This window comes from Cyprinus carpio, chromosome A21, assembly GCF_018340385.1.
Source record: "Cyprinus carpio isolate SPL01 chromosome A21, ASM1834038v1, whole genome shotgun sequence".
Taxonomy (NCBI): Eukaryota; Metazoa; Chordata; class Actinopteri; order Cypriniformes; family Cyprinidae; genus Cyprinus; species Cyprinus carpio.
The window spans coordinates 13,807,257-13,826,645 of NC_056592.1; the positions used below are offsets into that span (position 1 = coordinate 13,807,257).

Below are 19,389 nucleotides of genomic sequence, written 5' to 3' on the forward strand. Positions count from 1 at the left end.
ACGAATTTCAAATCTTATTTGAAACCTAACGGCAAAATTCAGTATAGCACGTGAATAGAGCAAAACTACCAGGGGTCCTTCTAAACTTATATTCCCAAACTTGTCTGTCAGAGATGAAGTGTAAAAATGTGTATCTGGTTAATTTTCTCACTTGTGTATTGTACAGATGAACAAGTGACTTCAGTGAGGTGTGTGTTGAATGATAAAGTCGGACGGGGAGACCAGCCACCTCCAAAACAGCGCAGCACAAGAACGAAGGGACAAAAGCAGCACGCCTGTTTTAGTGCAGCAATATAAGAATAAGCAGTAGACCGTAAGAGGAGAAAAGCAGGCGTCACCCTTTACAACCCTCACCATGAAAACACGACTGACATCCTCTGTTGACCCTGCCTGACTGTGTGCTTCTACCTGCAAACTATGAACTTACCTGACCTATTAAAACTCAAATGTCAAGCTTTGGGAGAAAATATACCGGAATAAGGAGTTTAATTCTTTCTCTGATTGTGCTGAACAAACATACGACAATAATATTTATGATAACAGCATTATACCTTCATTAACAACAGTTTATTAATACAAAAAGTGTTGTTAATAAGAAACTATTTATACAGACACTAAGTTTTTAAACCTCTTTTTATTTGAACCAGAAATTAAAGGGATACTCCACCCCAAAATTAAAATTTTGTCATTAATTACTTACCCCCATGTCGTTCCAAACCAGTAAAAGCTCTGTTCGTCTTCGGAACACAATTCAAGATATTTTGAATGAAAACCAGGAGGCCTGGGACTCTCCCATAGACTGACAAGTAAATAACAGTGTCAAGGTCCATAAAAGGTTTGAAAGTCGTTGTCAGAATACATAAGGGACAGGAACACTTTTTGTAAGCAAAGAAAACAAAAATAACAACTTTATTCAACAATTCCTTTGTCAACAGACTCCTCTGTGTCTCTCCATATCACCGTATGCTCTTCTGTATCATCCGCGCCACAAGGATGCACAGTTTTCTTTCAAATCAAAGCTAAATAAACGTTGAAACAGTGGATCCTTGTGGTGCGGCTGATACAGAAGAGCATACGCAGCATATGGTGATATGGAGAGACACAGAGGAGACTGTTGACAAAGGAATTGTTGAATAAAGTTGTTATTTTTATTTTCTTTGCTTACAAAAAGTGTTCCTGTCGCTTCATATAACCCAGATTGCATGTCTGATGGCAGATGGAGTATTCTGACGATGACTTTCAAAAACCTTTTATGGACCTTGACACTGTTATTTACTTGGCAGTCTATGGAACAGTCACAGGCCTTTTCATCCGAAATGTCTTAAATTGTGTTCCGAAGATGAACTGAGCTTTTACGGGTTTGGAACGACATGGGGGTAAGTGATTAATGACAAAATTTTCATTTTGGGGTGGAGTATCCCTTTAAGTCCCAGAAGCCTTAAAGCTAAAATGAAAATGCTCTACTCACCCTCATGTCATTCCAAACCCATAAGAATCTTTCAAACACAAATGACAATATTTTTAATATAACCTAAGAAATGTATGTCCCTCCTTTGAAAGTCCCATCAACCAAAACATTGATGTTTCAAAAAGTTCATAAAGTGAATGTAAAAGTAATCCATCAATATGAATAAAGCACCTAAATGCAAGTCTTCACTTGGGATCACATCATCACATCATGAACAGATCATTTTTTTCACATATAAGCATTAATCAGTGCACATACATGGAGCACATAAAATACAGTAAACACATTTGCTTTGGTGAAATGGACTTTCAATGAAGGCACTGAAATCTTTCCAGTTACATTAAATCTGTGTTTCGAAGATGAACAAAAGTGTTAATGGTTTGGAGCGAGATTAGAGCGAATAAATGATGCCAATTTTCATTTTTGGGTACATTAATGCTGATGATTTTGACAGATTAATTCAACTTAACCAATTTATGAGTCATTTGTTCATGAATCAGACTACAATAGTCACACTGTGTTTGTTGTGGACACTGCAATAGAAAGAGGTGTTAAATGTCTATTTATAGTTATTGTCTTTTATCACATTTATTTTGACTGCAAGCTCACAATTGAAGTAAAGCACTTTTTTTTTTTTTTACTTTGGCACTTTAGATTTAGCTGTATGTTTGAAAGTATTTTAGTAGATGTACAATAACCTTTAAATGGAACCGAATAATGAAAATTGAGTTTTATCAAGAGTTTATCAGTCCTTGTACAATGGTGTAATTAGAAACAATCTACAAAGACCTGTAAAACTTGTGTTACACTATAATTTAACTGCATTGTAGGAGTGTAGTCATGTTGCATGATAACAGCACAGACGAGGGTGCAGGGAGACCATTTCACAAGATCTGCGGCACAATGTACATGACCGGACTCCATGAGTTTATGAGAGAGAAGTGGGATGTGATGCAATCGAAGGAGGAGGAAGAGAGGGCTGGCAGAGGAGTGAGTCAGGCAATGTACGCAGAGCATTAGTAAAGAATAATACCATGAAAAGATATGCATATGGAACAAAAATAAAAATGCTGGTTCAAGACACAAGACATCACAGAAGGAATATAGAGCACAAGAAAAAGACAATGTCTTGGAAAAACGCAATGGTAGCGTTATTGCCTACCTTCTGGGAAATCTGAATGAGAGATTTCTACAAAAAAAAATTAGAGAAAAAAAGGAAAAAATGTGTTTCTCACATGTGCATGAACCATTGGGAAATCTCTCAAAAAAAGATGAAATACATCCTGTTTGGCTGATAGATGAAGAGGTTAAAAAGGGTTCTTTATGAAACCTATGAAAGGTTTTTGCGGACCATTAGTGTTAGCTGGGGGCGCTAATAAGGGCACAAGGGTTTGTAGTCAGATTAAAGAATATGAATTATACTTTATGAAGTTATACAGGGCTGTTTAAGATTGCTGAAGAAACTGTGAATTGTAAATGAATTGCATGAATGATGGATGTTAGATTAGGGTCCGGTTTGCAGGGCTCCCACACCTTTTTGCAAATTTTCAGGATTTTCCAAGTCATTCTTGATTGCTGGATAAAGATTAACCTTTGTTTATGTGATTAATAAAAAAATAAAATAAAAAAAAATAAGATGCAATTAATTTCCATGACTTTTCTAGGCATGGAAATCACTCCCTAACATTTCTAGCTATTCCCTAACCGTGGGAACCCTGAATTTCATGTTAGTTATCCTTCAGTTAGCATCTCTCACACTTAAAACCTTAATCTCTGCTCCAGCAGCCCTTTGTTTCAGAGTTCATGATCTTAGAGATAAAAAACAGTGCCAGTCCAAACCATCTCGTCCTGAAAGAGGGGAGCACTGGTGAGAGTCATGAGAATGTGTGCATGTGTATTCCTAACAGTTCACTTAAGTAAACGCAACTAACAGTAGTGTCACCGTGTGGATGGATCATGAACTCACCTGCGTACAAATTTGGAAGTAAACTTGCTGAAGATTCCTGTCCCAGTACGGCGCACCTGGCTGTTGCCATGGGAAAGTGAGGGGGAGGCAGAGGGGTCATTGTACGCTGAGGCTTGCTGGTCTCTTGTGGCTCTCTGCTGGCCGGCATGGAAAGTGCTTCTGCTCGTCACCCCTCTGGAGAAGTTGGTACGGTCAGTCATTGAGGAAATGTTTATGTTCTGAGCTGAGGGGGATACCCCTGGTGCTTTCTGGTTGGCCGTGCTGTTTTGTACAAATCGTTTGCAAAGGTGAAAGAGTTTCAGTTAATACTCAACTCCAGTCTAGCAGTCATTCAAATACAAAACAGCACCAATAAATGTAAGCCGCTTGAGAGCAACATGCAGCTAGAATAATCAGGCACAAAAGCATGAATAGGCCATTTCATTATGCTAACAACTGCAGCTCTTGCTGCTAATGCACTGACAGCAGACAAATTATCCTTGTGGAAAAAAAAACCTACATTTAATTTGAGATTGATTTTAAAAAGTGATGGAATAAAACCCAGGCATGCACGTGCGTGTGAAAATATAATTCCACCATCAGCCCTTTTTGTACGATGCCAGACATGTGACAAGCCACAGGCTTAAACCACACGAGGACCACATTTTTGATATATATATATATATATATATATATATATATATATTATATATATATATATATATATATATATATATATATATTATATTATATACACACACACACACACACACACACACAATAGGTTAATGTGTTAATCATAATGTAAGTGTTAAAGGTGAAGTGTGTAATTTTTGCAGAACAGGAAAAATGACTTTTCAAAATTAAACTCCATCCTGATCTCAAACTATTACAAAATATATTGGTAACGTATTGTTTATTAGCCAATATTTAATTTAATTTAATTTAATTTAAGAAAAAAAATGTTAACCTTTAAAAACTCCAATTTAATAAAAATGTTAAATGTAATCTTTCAAATTTAATCTATTTTTTGTACTTTACATTATAATGCTGTGAAGCCTAAATCCACTTGTAGCATTTGAAATTATAGATTTTTTTTTATCAAGACAAAACCAAAGAATTCTAAAAAAAAAAAAAAAAAAAAAGTTTCTACAAAAATATTAAGCACCACTTTTCAACTATGATAATGTTTTTCAAATCAGCAAATCAGAATGATTTCTGAAGAATCATGTGACACTGAAGACTGGAGTAATGACTGTTGAAAATTCAGGAAAAAATTACATTTTAAAAATATATTTTACATGTAGTTTATATTTTAAATTTTAATTTATGTCACCATATAACAGTGTTTACTGTATTTCTGAACAGTAGTATAAAACTAATCTTCTACTGGTCAGATTTTTTTATATCAACACCCTAATGCAATGTATTCAGAGTTCCACAGTGTTTAACATTTAAGGACAAATGCTTAACTTATAGTTGTCTACCTACATTAAACCGAAGACAAGTAGTTTAACAGATTACACACATCACCATTAATAGTTATCATGCAGCTATTACCAACAAAAGATGAGACTCAAACAACAAAAGAAAACCCAAAAAACTGAAGAAGCTCTTCAGAGAGGGAGACAAAACCATTGTAAGCATGCATACAACTGTCAGTGACAAGCTTTTAACGTTCCAGGATGGCACAAACATCTTTATTAAATAATAAGTAAGACAGTCAGAGGTTTTAGAGGATATGAATGCACTGTCTGGTTTGGCTGCAGAAATGAAGTGGTGGAGAAGGATGGGGCAGCAGAGCAACACAACACATGCATAAGTGAGGGAGGACCTTGCGAGACAATGAGTTAAAGCTTGCATGAGCATTTTGAATTAGAAAGGAACAGACTGTCAGGTATGTGATGTGAACAATGTGTGTTTATGCAGAGGAGAAAGTGGGACGGCGTGTTATTTTGATGGACAACGAGTGAGAAAAGTAGGCAAGGTAAAAAAAAATAAAAATTGAGGGCCTTCTCGTCTCTTAGCTTGACGCATTTCGAACTTTCTGTACTAAAAAAAAAAAACAATTCAACCCCATAAAAAAAGCTTCCAAATTCCCTGCTCAAAAAAAAAAAACAATCAATACGACTTGGCTCGTCCCTGGCTCTTGAAGTCGAATTCCCATCCGAATAGTTTTGGTTCTGGCTGCCACTTGCCTGGGGCGATGTGCATGGAGGTCTGGGGGACTGGGGTGGGCGGAGGTGGACAAAGACTTGTGGTGGCGGGTGCGGGATGAGGCGGCGAGGACCGCGGCCGCTGAGGCGGTGGAGGAGCGGGACCCTGGAGTGTTCAAGCTAGGGGAAAGACGAATAACAACAGCCCCCATGTGCGGACACCCCCACGTACAGAGTGGAGGGAGGTATGGGTGAGGTTGTAAAGCAGACAGGTTAGATTCAGCAAAGATGGAGGGATGGTTGAGAAAGTGATGGAATAAGACAAAAGCACACACCAGGAGATAAAAATACAATGCTGCAGTGCAATAATGCAGGTTAGGATGCCATTTCCGACTTAAGTCTATTTTTAGATCTATATAGATCAAAGCTTGTCAACGTCGGATAAAACTTGCATTTTCGCTGAAAAGCTCTTTCAATCTAAAACCATAGACAGAGAATATAAAACGAGAATCAAAGACGATCAAACGAGCATAACACCAAAAGCCACAATGTCAATATAAAAACTAAAAAACCACAAATAAATCAATTATTAAATAGGTAAAAAGGTGATTTGGTGGCAGGTGTTCTGTCAATTACATAATGTCCGTATTTGTATTTGCTGCTCTGCAACAAGTATTTTTTTTTGCTTTCCACGTCAGCATTCTGACTGTGCTGTGGCTTGTCACTTCAATCAAGCATTTCAATTTCAAGCAATACAAAAACACCCCACACAAAACATATAAAACTCTTCCCTCTCCCACAACTCGTCACTGTGAAACCTGACTATTCACTTCAAGCAAAATCACTAAGTAATACGATATCTGCACAAATTTAATTTCCAGATTAAGGGACTAAACATACCACACGGCAATAACCACTAATTCCAAAATTAATTATTTCGGCAATAAATAAATAACTAATAATGTTCAGATTAACCAATTACAACAAACAACATACCAAATTAATTTTCATTATTTGTGTACAATAGTCTCCAATAATGAACTTTCAGTATTTGTTTAAAATTTTCCAATAAGACACTCAATGGACTTGGGCAGGTTTTACAATTTCCAAAATTTTAGAGAGTATATTTAATTAATTTTTCATAATATTTTGTGTACATGATTGTCGTCCAATAATGCAAACTCAGTACCAGTTCAGAGTAGCGAGTCGTTTTCTTTTTTTAACACCATCATCAATACATATAATATAAAAAAGATAAAAATAAACAACAATTCCAAAAAAAAAACAATACACCTACAAATATATTTCTTTTAATAATATTATACAGATTAAACTTTTTTTTTTTTGTATCAATATGGTAATAAATTTCATGTCTAATTTACAGTGCTCTGACTACAGGAATTCACCACCGCTGATATTTCTGTGAACCTAAATGGGAATCATTACAGAAATTTTCCGGGCAATTTATAACATAGGCTATATCGACTGCATCAGTGGCATTCTGTCGATAATCACAGACAATTATTTCCACTTGTCTCTGAGTTTGTAAAAAATGAACTAATGCAGTTACAATAGTTGGCATGCTGCCCGGAGGGTTTAAGAGGACTTGTGCAGCTCGTATTTCTTTTAAAAGCACTTACTATCCAAATCATCAACCTTGCACATAACTAAATCAACATTAAGAATTAGGAAAAAACTTCCATTCACAAAATTACAGTGTCTGCACAACTTGCGTTTACTAAAAGAAAGTGACCAGATTTACTGTTTATGTGTTCATATTCTGAACTGAAAGATAAAAGGATTTAACTTTAGACAGGCAGCAGGGTCCATAATAGATTCTACACACAACTAATTTACAATAACAAACACAATACTAGTAAAAATTACAACCACAAAGCAAATATTAAAAAGAAAACAATAAACATTAAAAACATCAATAATTCAACAAAAAAACTCTAAATGTTACAAAAAAACTCTAATTTTACTAAAAAAAAAAAATTTGGAATAAATTACATTTAAAAAATATTAAACAAAAAAAAATATATTTTCAAAAAAAATTCTGCTCTGTTATCACAGGAATAAATTACATTTAATACATATTAAACAAAAAAATATATATTATAAATTGCAATAATTTTTCACAATATTTGTTTTACTGTATTTGTGATCAAAAATGGGAGAATGTAAGACTTTTTAAAAACATAAAACCATACTGACCTCAGATTGAAATGTCTGTTACAGTTATACTTTTCAAACTGAGATAATTTAAACATTGATTCATGTAAGCATATAGCCATAAACGAGCGAGTCAAAATTATTGCCTGTTCTGATCAATAGCATGCCATAGCAAGACAAGAAGTTGGAAATAACCCAGAATATTATTTTATTGTACTGAAATGATCCCAAGCAGCTGAGCACTTGAATCATTACTCTTTTTTTTTTTTTAATCCTTGGACTAATTCTAAGTTCCTGAAGGCACTGCAAATCTAGCAGAACAGATTTCAGCTTCGCGCTGCACACAAATGTGTGCTTGAATATGTGTGATTGTCAATGTGAGAATGTATGTGTGCACATAACAGGATTATGTTTCCCATGCTGGCAGAGTCCAGAGCAGAGAAGCTTTCCAAACAGTCTAAATATACACATACGCTACTTTTAACACCAATACACTTTGCAGAAATGAGTTTGATGGGTGCTTCCATGTGATTCGTAGCATTAAAAACGAAGACTCTGTACATAAAGAGGAATGTGGCAGTACCTGTCCTTGCCATTCTGTACTCCCAGAGTGGCTCTCTCAGTGATTGGAGAGTTCCTGCTGCGGCTGGTACCTGAGGACAGGATGCTGTTCTATATGGCACATGAAGAGCACACAGAGAGATCAGTGACGCGAGATCACACCCGTGCTGTGTATCAGTCATCAGCTCCTCAGGGGGCTCTGTACTCACAGTGGAAGGTGTAGGAGTTTTCTTATGGTCTCCTGAGATTAGCGGGCTGGGAGGGACTTTACTGGAGCTGACTGAACCACCGATGTGCTTGCTGTCGCCCTGAGGACGCTTGGTGGAAACAGAGGAGCCTGCAGTGTAGAGGGAAAACATGTGAGCTTTACAAACCAAACCAGCCGGCGCTTATGGTGGTTAATGACCAGAAGAATGATGATGTACTTTGGTCTGTGGATCTGCGGGACTTCAGATTGGAGGTATTGCGTTGTCCCTTGTGAGTAGATGATTGGACGTTGTTTGTGAGGTCAGTGCTTGGGCGGGGCTTTATTGATAGTTCATCCAGCTAGGAAAAAGAAAGAAAAGGGGTTCAAATTTGCATTATTACACTACTATGGTTAAAAAAAAAAACTGCCATAAAAAAACAGGAACCGTACAGTCAGGTACCATGATTCATGCCATTTTTAATGAAGTCTCTAAAAATATATTCATATACATGAGTATATGAATGGTAAGGTGCCTATTTTAAAGACTAATTAAGGAAATTCTCTGAATAATTGACTGAATACAGCAGTTATAGTAAGCATAACAGGAAACAGAACAAAACAACAAACAAAAAAAAAGAACAAAACAACAACAAAAAAACAACAAAAGCAAACAAAAAACAGAAACAAAAAACAGAATAGAATAAAAAAAAAAAAAAAAAAAACAATAAATGAGAAAAAAAGATAAACAAAAAACAAAACAGAACAAAATAAAACAAATTATAAAAACAAAACAAAACAAAGCCAAATAAATAAAACAATGGACAAAAAACAAACAAACAAAACCAAAAGTTATTATAGTTCTACCTGCAAAACAAACAGGTATTCACACGATCGTTAGAGAACGACTTCTGATTTTTTTTTAAGTCGACTTTTATGTGATGAAAGTCGAGTCGAAGTCGACTAGCCGCTGATGACGTCATTAATGAACAACTTAGTCTGGAACTGTGACAAACACCTTTTGCACAGCTATGGCATATGACAGCACCGCCCACATGGCTATTGCTCCTATAACAGCTCATTTTTATCAGTTTTTTTGTCTTTGGGTCATTATATTTCTCAGATTTCTGCTTGTTCTAAATCAGATATAGATAAAGCAGCACAGTAAAGATTACATTCATATGAATGCATTAGTGAAAGCGATTGCGTGTGTGAATGAATTCTACCTTGCAGCGTCTCTCTACTAGTAGTGAAGCTATGGGATTTAGTTAAGAAATATATGCTAAAACTTTTCAGTTTCTAAGCTATTTTATTGAGATGTGTGTGTGATGTACACGCTACTGTCTATAGCCTGTGTGCGCGTTACTGTGCAGCAGCACATTAGATTAGAACAGCGATTAACTTAACCTGTACAAAAAGTTGTTTAAAACATGCATTCTCCCGTTCAATTTAGAACATCCAGTAATCTAATCACACGTCTTGTGGAGCGCTTTCGGAGTATGCATTTATTTTTCATTTTAACTGCTTGGAAATGGAGCGTAAATGTGAAAGTCCTTCAAAGATTTCTCATCCTGTTGCGCCCTCTGTAGGCCCAGCGACTAGTCTACGTCAAGCTTAAAGCATCATGGCAGAGCACTGAAGTCAACTAGTCTATTAGCCAGTGAAAACAGTACATCATTAGAGTAACATACCTCTCATCACCTAAATTCCATTAAAAAATAAATTCCCATTACACCATTGAATCTTTTTTTGACCATAGTCTTGTATCTCATCTAGAGAGTATCCCATCCGTAGCATAATATCTGAGGAGACAGACCAAAGATTTAAATAATAAAAAAATGTATTATTCTAAGAACTATTGTGCATCAAACCTTTAATAGTTTATATTTTCATTACACAACACTAACCTCAAGTATAAGCAACACAACTAAATATATCCATTTTGAAAGTAACTACTATCAAAATAAAAGAATACAATAATCGTGCAAAAACCACACACCATAGAGGGAAAAGAAAACAGGAAAAGGTTATAAAGCAGGACAAACATGAATTGTTATTTTAACTCACAAATTAAGAGGCTCAAATGAGCTGATGTATGTAATTCAGATTCAGTCCCATCACCAAGATATATTACCCAACCATAATCCATATCGATCTCAAACCCCACCCACCACCATCACCAAAGCCCCTGGCCACGTCTGCCCCACCTCTCTTCCAACCCTTTGCACTGCTGGGGTGCTGACCTGTCCTCTTAGGGTCCTTGTAGTCAGGTTGTGGTTCGATGTAGGGCTTCAACTCGTCGTCCTCATGGCCCACGTTCATCCACCGGTCCTTCATGATCTGCTGCTGAGCGTAAGGAAGGAATGAGTACAAGGTGAAGGGATCATATGGGGTGGGGCCCACTGGTATAAAGTAGCATGATGCAAAAAAAATAGAGTTGCCCTTTAGAGGCCTGGATACATAGACAGTCATCTGGGGGCAGGCACTTCAAAATCACATCACACAGTGCTAAAAAGCTGAATCAGTCCAACAAAACATATCAAACCGCAAACAGTTGTTTGTGCAGAGTCTAAGCCTCAGACTGTACGCCCACAGACTGCCTGTGAACAGCCTGATGCATACTGCACACAAAAATAGTGAAAGCTGGCTAAAATCACCAGATCTAATTGCCTGGCTTTTATGTAATTTCCAGGAAGAAAGGTTTTTATCGGTCTATAATTTTGACCAGGTAGGTGCACAGGCAGAACCGATCCCTGGATTTATTTATCTTGAGAGGTTCATGGCATTGAATCTTACATACAGGCAATTTATAAGGAGTCTATATCAAGTTTTCTAACAATAGAAATTAAAATTGTTTATTTACCCTTTTGGTTTGTTGAACAGTAATATTATCGAATGGTCCATTGGACCAGGGTAGTAACAATTTTAAGATCGAAAGGAAAAGGGTAAAACAATAATATCTATACATAATCCATATTAACAAAAACCAACCTTTGAGACATAAAGTGCCTTAAATTGAAGAAACATCAATATCGTATTGGCCAGGATAAGGTGCAATGTAGACCAGACTTTACACAAGAGTTAAAGAGTTAGTTTACCCAAAAATTACAATTCTGTCATTAATTACTCAGCCTCATGTCGTTTCAAACCCGAAAGACCTTTGTTTCTTCTCTTACATTCATTAAAGTACCAGGATGCATGTGTCGAGATAGAAGCCGGATATGCTGCGCCTTGTTTACAAGCAGAGGAATGCACAGACTTGCGTTGTGGTACTGTCGTAAATGCGCGTCGACTTACATGGAAGATAATAAATTGCTGAATAAAGTCATTATTTTTGTTTTCTTTGCACATAAAGTATTCTCGTAGCTTCATTAAATTACAGTTGAACCACTAATGTCACATGGATTATTTTGATGATGTCCTTACTACCTTTCTGGGCATTGAACGTGTCAGTTGCATTGCTGTCTATGGAGGGTTAGAAATCTCTTGGATTTTATAAAATATGAGGGTGAGTAATTAATGACAGAATTTTTCTTTTTTGGGTGAACTAACCCTTTAAAAGTTAAGACAGAAAATTGTGTAAGTATTTCTGAATGTACAAACCTCAAGGCTCCCTCTCTTGGTTGGGTTGAGTATGAGGAATTTCTTCAGTAAGTTCTCACAGTCGGTCGACATGTAGAAGGGAATCCTGTACTTGCCCCTTAAAACCCGTTCTCGCAACTCCTAAGAACACAAAAACACAAGCATTCAGCATTTAAGTCAAAGCTGTTGACAGAGACACCTTTTTCTATGCTCACCTTTAAGTTCTGTCCATCGAACGGCAAAGAACCGCTGACCAGTGTGTATAATATGACCCCAAGACTCCAGACATCCACCTCCGGCCCGTCGTACTTCTTCCCCTGAAAGAGCTCGGGGGCAGCATAAGGAGGGCTGCCACAAAAAGTATCCAGCTTGCTGCCCAGTGTGAACTCGTTACTGAAGCCGAAATCGGCAATTTTAATGTTCATATCTGCATCCAGGAGCAGGTTCTCTGCCTGCAAGCAAGGAAGGATCTTTAGTGATTGAGTGTATTTAGGGATGAAATCGAATCTGCATCAGCATAGAAGACCATTCACAAAGGCAGAGGTAAAGATATATAAGATACAGTGTGAAAATACAGTGTACCTTGAGGTCTCTGTGGACAATGCACTTCTGGTGACAGTACTGCACCGCTGACACAATCTGCAACACACACAAATAACTTTAGCAACTTTTAAGAACCATTTATATCAGGTACTGCCATTAAGATTAGCAACAAAGAAACAAAACTCTCGTATTGGCATTAACAAATGTGACTATCACTCTATTACTGAACACAGTCTCTTACTTGTGATCGGATCAACCATTCCATCATAAATCTTAAAAGTAGAAAAGAAAGTACATGCAATAGAGAAACCCAAACACCACTGATGTGTTTACAGCCCCTGTGGTGCTTTGTATTCATGCAACAGCAATATTAAATATGCAAGTGAGTGAATAACAACCAAATGCGCAGCATCTCACCTGTCTGAATTTGGCTCGAGCCTCTTTCTCTTTCATTCTGCCGTGGGCTACGAGGTAATCAAACACTTCACCTGCAAACCAAGAAGGGGAACAACAGTCACGGTTAGAAAAGAAACTAGAGCTAGAAGTCTGGGTTTTGGTACGAACACAGCCTCTAGAGCTTTACTATGAAGCCATAATTTGTGTAACAAATAAACAGCCGCAGGTGACTGAAAAGAAACTAGAGCTGCCAATAAATTCAATATTGATAATTCATGATGTGTACACGTTGCGTTCTGCAAGGTATTTGCATGGCATACAAAGTAGAATATGTGTATCACTGTTTCCTTTGGAATGTGGCCTATGCAGTGGGATGTTTTTGCATCTTAATGTTTGTTAAAAAAAATAATAATAATAGCCATACAAACAGTGCAAATTTACTTAAACCCCAAAAATGAATATTCTTTCATCATTTACTCATTGGTAACATAAAAGAATATATTCTGAAGAGCGTTGGTAACCAAATGGTTTTGGTCTCCATTGACTTTCCATAATATGAACAAAAAAATACAATGGGAGTCAATGCGAGCTGACCAAATTTTCTTCAAAATATCTTTTGTGTTCTGCAGAAAAAAAAATTTAATACAGGTTTGGATCAACCTGAGGGTGAGTAAATTACAGAATTTTCATTTTTTAGATGAACTATCCCTTTAAGTTTTATTAAACATCTCAGTTGGATTTGATTTAGATCAAATACTAAATGCTCTATAAGAATCACACGCATAGATGGATTAATTTCTACAGTGCCTGAACAACTGAACTGTGCTGAACAGCAATGTATTTTCATCCATGTCAGGGTCTGAAATTTGAAAAATGATGACACACTACCATGGTAAATTTTGCCATTTAATGGAGACAGTGATCATAACTATAGACTGAGAGCCACATCCTGTCTACAGTAAACTACAGAGGCATTTACAGAACAGCTGAACATTCAGAATGCAGAGAGAAAAAAAACAAAAAAAAAAAACATGACGTGTAACAGCGTAGACAAAATGAGGTTAAAAATGGGTTGGGAAGAGCTCTGACCTCCGCTGGCATATTCCATCACCAAGTAGAGGGACTTATCTGTCTCAATCACTTCAAATAACTTCACTACATGAGAAAAAAAAAAGAGAAATGTAAGAAAGGTTTGACACATTTTGCTTTATTTAAATTCAATGCAATTATGCTGGATGACTAAAAATCATTTTGATTTGGGTTATTCCCAAGAGGTTTTACGCTCACCAAATCCAGTTGCACAGAAAAACACTGACATTTGGAGGAGGATTAATGAACCCAACAAAAAAACAATAAAATGGAAAAAACCGAGTAGGCACAGCCAAAATCAGAAAACTGGAGATTCAAGCTGAGAGACTTAAGGGCGATTTGTCTGTCAGTTAAGCTCACCGATATTTGGGTGATTCAAGAGCTTCATGATCCTCACTTCCCGAAATAGCTAAAAACGGAGACAGAAGATGTCAATCTGCAGCAAACAGATGATGTAGATGTCCTTCACAGAGCGTAAATATTTCAAGCTTGTTCACACATGAGTAAAACGTGGTTGAGAACTACCCCACTAAACCCCACATCTAACTAACCCTTTACTTCAGGAAGTACTTGAGTCTAATTTTCTATAATTAGCTGCCATGGGCCCTAGAGAGAAAAGGCTTTGCATCTTGAAAGTTGTGAGGCAACAGGAAGAGACACAACTTAACAAGGGTGGGAGAGTTAAAAGAAAACAAATTAGCAGTATACTTCTGAAATTGCATTCTGACCCTATTAAACCTAAAGAGGAAGGGTCAGACTCACCTTTTGAAGACTTGAGGTGTTGAGCTGAGTCTTGTCTATGATTTTTACCGCCACCTGATTGAAGGGGTGAAGAGTTTGGTTAGGGAAATGCACTTGGGAAAAGCCCTGAGGCTGCAGGCACACATCAGCCTCGGCCTGACTTCATACAGATCACAATCTCACATCATCAGGAAACAATTCACCATGCCGCATAGAGATTACAGCATACTGCTGCTTCTGCGGCGAGCGCACACACATGAACCCAGAGTTTTCAGCTTCACCCTCTTCTCTGTCGGTCTCGTACTTCTCTCTGTGGTCACGAGTCACGTGGTGCGTTATCAGTGTCTCAGAACCATGCAGTCTCATATTAGCAGGCACAGGGATTCAAAAACAAGCTCAGCTGAATGTGTGTGCTGTAGCATGCAGAATTCAGAGACTGTTAATGAAAACTGGACCACAAAGGGACACATAATCAGTTCATTCTGCAGAAAGTGTAAATATACAGCTGTATTTTCTAAATTCAGTGTGATATAATAATGATGCACCACTGTTTCACTATTAAAAACAATGATTAGAGCTGATTATGTCCTGTCAATTATGTACTAATCAATACCACTTTATTTTTTGCAGAATATTCTACATCTCAGCTGGTCTTTATTTTTTATGTTTTGAAATACAGTATTAGAGCACCTTAAAGTCATGATGTAACTGAAGAATTTTTGCATTGTGACATCCATCCAAGTGAAAAAGTGAAATGTAGGCCTGTGACTTGGTTCGATTCATTGGTTGTTGATTGGGCGGAGTTTAAAGGGTTTCTCTACCCCAAACACACACAAAAAAAATTGTCATTAATCACTTACCCCCATGTCGTTCCAAACCTGTAAAAGCTTTGTTCATCTTCAGAACACAATTTAAGATATTTTGGTGAAAATCGTGAGGCTTGAGACTGTCCCATAGACTGCCAAATAAATAACAGTCAAGGTCCAGGAAAGTATGAAAAGCATCATCAGAATAGTCCATCTGCCATCAGTGATTCAACTGTAACGTTATGAAGCGATGAGAATACTTTGTGTACACAAAGAAAACAAAAATAATGACTTTATTCAACAATTCCTCTCCTCTGTGTCTCTCCAAATCAGCATAGCGCCATTTTGGCAATTCTGAGCAGTACGCAGGTGGCGTACGCTATTCTGTGTCAGCCGCGCTGCGCCAATGCGCTGTTTGCATTCAAACTAAAGTGTATTTACACATAAAAAACATATAAGAGCGTAAGCCGCTTGCGTACTAGTCAGATTTGACAAAATGGCGCAACGCTGATTTGGAGAGACACAGAGGAGAGGAATTGTTGAATAAAGTCGTTATTTTTGTTTTCTTTGCGTACAGAAAGTATTCTCGTCGCTTCATAACATTACGGCTGAATCACTGATGGCAGATGGACTATTCTGATGATGCTTTTCATACTTTCCTGGACCTTGACTGTTATTTATTTGGCAGTCTATGGGACAGTCACAGGCCTCCCGGTTTTCATCCAAAATATCTTAAATTGTGTTCCGAAGACGAACAAAGCTTTTATGGGTTTGGAACGACATGGGGGTACGTGATTAATGACAAAATTTTCATTTTGGGATGGAGTATCCCTTTAAGCAGACGAAACCATTGGAGAAGTCTGGCATACGTCAACAGAGAGAAGTCTTTTGAGATATTTCAGTTCATTTAAAAGGGCAAAAAACTGTAATGAAACATTTGTATGAATGAATCACAATAAGATCGGTAATATGCATTTAGAAAAATAGATGAATTGTGTGAATTTTCATTTCATGCAGACTTGAAATTTCCAAAATAAAAGTGAGAGAACATTAGAGAATAAAATTCCTTCCATTTTTTCCAAGATGTATAATTATCAGAATTTTTAAAATGAAAGTATTTTACAGTGTTTGTTTAAAAAAAAATTACTGGTACTATAAGACGTTGTTCTGAGTATGATGACAAAAATACAGTTTAATGATATTACTAGAAAAAAAAAATATAGAAAGCTATTACTACACATTCAATAACTACAAAGCAGCATCCTTATCATAGTTTTTTCTCTGAGAGGGATCAGGTGGACGGCTGCTGTGGTTGCTTTAAGATCTCTGAGGCATCAGACCTGAGCTAACAACTGAGCAGTATGTTTATCATCATCTGCATAATGGAGATTTAAACACATTTGATTTAAACACATTCCACTTATCAAACAAATCACGTTTCATTTAAACAGCCTACAGTTTTTTCACACTCTTTATTTGGGGTGTAAACGCAATCCTCACCTCTTTACCAGTGAGGATATGCTTGGCCAGTTTGACCTTGGCGAAGTTTCCTTTGCCGATGGTTTTCAGGAGCCTGTAGCAGCCGATGTGGGGCTGCTCGTCTGCTGTGGAGTGGGGCACGTTGCAGCGCCCCAAGGGCTTTGAGTCGGAGTGAGACTGCAAAGGGAGAGAGAAAAACAGTTTAGGCCAGTGTTTGCTTTTTCAAACTATTCCAGACCACAGTTCTTCACCTGGGAACAGTTATGAAGGTTGAACCTAAACACACAGATGGGAGGATTGCAGGGCAATGCTTTAATAATATCTGTATCAGAGCTCAGGTGATTCTGATTGGATAGGACTGTTGCCAGTCGCCATCTGATTCTCACACTAAGAGGACATGCAGAGGCAGGCAGAGTTGAAGAGTGAGGTAGAAAAAGGAAGAGACTGTGAAAGAGCAGATATTAAAGATGCACCATCATTTCGGTTTTTGACCTGACAAAGAAATTCTGACTAAATGGTTTAGGTTTCATTTAAGTAAACAGCAGCTGAGATGGATGATATATTGATGGAAAAGAGAAAAGCACAATGTCTAAACACCTAAAACCCTTGGTAAATATGATCAAAGAAGGCTGTGAAAATTAATCTGCACTGTTAATCCTTTTGATCTTTTATTTAACAAAAACACAAAAATCTAACCTTTCACTGGATAATAAGAATTTAAAATCGGGATAAATATCATTATGAAATAAATGTTTTTCTCAAATACATGTTGGACAATTATTGGCATCCCTAGAAATTCTTATGAGTAAAATATCTCTGAAGTATATATTCCCATTCATATTCACAATTTTAAGCACTCCAGGGTGATTATGAATATGAAATTATCCAGCCAAAGCTTCCTGTTTCACAGAAATATAAATAGAAGGGAAAACAAAGCCCAAATCCCCTTAATCATCCATTACAATGAGAAAAACCAAAGAATATATTTCTGATGTGCAGCAAAAGATTACTGAGCTTCACAAATTAGTGAAGTGGCTTTAAGAAAAGAGCTAAAGCTGTGAAAATTCCCATTTCCACCATCAGGGCAATAATTAAGAATTTCCAATCAACAGAAAATGTTACGAAACTGCCTGGAAGAGGATGTGTGTCTATATCATCCTAATGCATGGTGAGGAGGAGTTTGAGTAGCTAAAGACTCTCCAAGGACCACAGCTGGAGAATTGCAGAAAATTGTCTCGGGGTCAGAATACCTAACTCTATATATATATATATATATATATATATATATATATATATATATATATATATATATATATATATATATATATATATATATATATATATATATATATATATATATATATATATAGTAAAATATCACGTTATTGGTATTGGGGTCGCTTCAACCCGCGGACATGAAAAACAAACCGCAGACTTGGCAACACTGGTTCAGGTGGAGCGGTGTTTACTACACAGAGCCGTAGTCCACCGACAAGCTACACAAAATCGCTTTCAAAATCGACAAAGAATCGCCTGCGATTTTAAAATCGATTTTGTGTAGATTGTCAGTGAATTACGGCTCTGTGTAGTAAATACCAACAAGTGTTGCCAAGTCTGCGGTTGTTTTTCATGTCTGCGGGTTGAAGCGACCCCACTACCAATAACATGATATTTAGCCCCTAAAATGTGAATATTACCAGGGCAACCCTGCCAAAAAACTTATATTTTAACCCCGGGATGCAATTTTTATCGGGGAACCTCCTGGAAACGCGATTGGGCTAGTTTTGGACTAGTTTTGAGAAGCAACTGGACAGGATTTGTTGTGAAAAACCTGGCAACCCTGATCGTAACGCACGTGCTTGAGATATACTACTAATCACAGGAGTGTCTTTTTCTGAAGAGATCGCATGAAAATCGTATTCGATGCTTTGCAGATATACTATAATATATATATATATATATATATATATATGCGCATGAAATATATATTCGATATTTATGCACATATATATATATATATATATATATATATATATATAGTCAAAAAGCACTTACATCACCACATGTTGTTTGGGAGGGTTTCAAGAAAAATTCTTCTAGCTCATCCAAAAACAAACTCCAGCATATTCAGTTATCAGACACGACTGGAACTTCAAATGGGACTGGCTTCTATGGTCAGATGTAACTAAAAAATTAGCTTTTTTTGCAGCAAACCCTCAATATGGGTTTGGTGAACACAGGGATAAAAAGTACCCCATATGTAC

The 19,389-nt window shown here is 36.9% G+C and overlaps 1 protein-coding gene across 1 annotated transcript in view; it reads right to left on the bottom strand.

Moving 5' to 3' along the window:
* mark2a (MAP/microtubule affinity-regulating kinase 2a) overlaps window positions 1–19,389 on the bottom strand; it is a 36,442-nt gene that overhangs the window by 2,157 nt on the left and 14,896 nt on the right. The window contains 17 exon segments of the mRNA XM_042710946.1: window positions 2,631–2,657; window positions 3,435–3,695; window positions 5,612–5,749; window positions 8,328–8,416; window positions 8,515–8,693; window positions 8,731–8,851; window positions 10,181–10,247; window positions 10,249–10,291; window positions 10,733–10,832; window positions 12,093–12,212; window positions 12,287–12,523; window positions 12,654–12,710; window positions 13,032–13,102; window positions 14,100–14,165; window positions 14,460–14,508; window positions 14,862–14,915; window positions 17,147–17,302. Of these exon segments, the coding sequence (XP_042566880.1) occupies window positions 2,631–2,657; window positions 3,435–3,695; window positions 5,612–5,749; window positions 8,328–8,416; window positions 8,515–8,693; window positions 8,731–8,851; window positions 10,181–10,247; window positions 10,249–10,291; window positions 10,733–10,832; window positions 12,093–12,212; window positions 12,287–12,523; window positions 12,654–12,710; window positions 13,032–13,102; window positions 14,100–14,165; window positions 14,460–14,508; window positions 14,862–14,915; window positions 17,147–17,302 (1,835 nt within the window).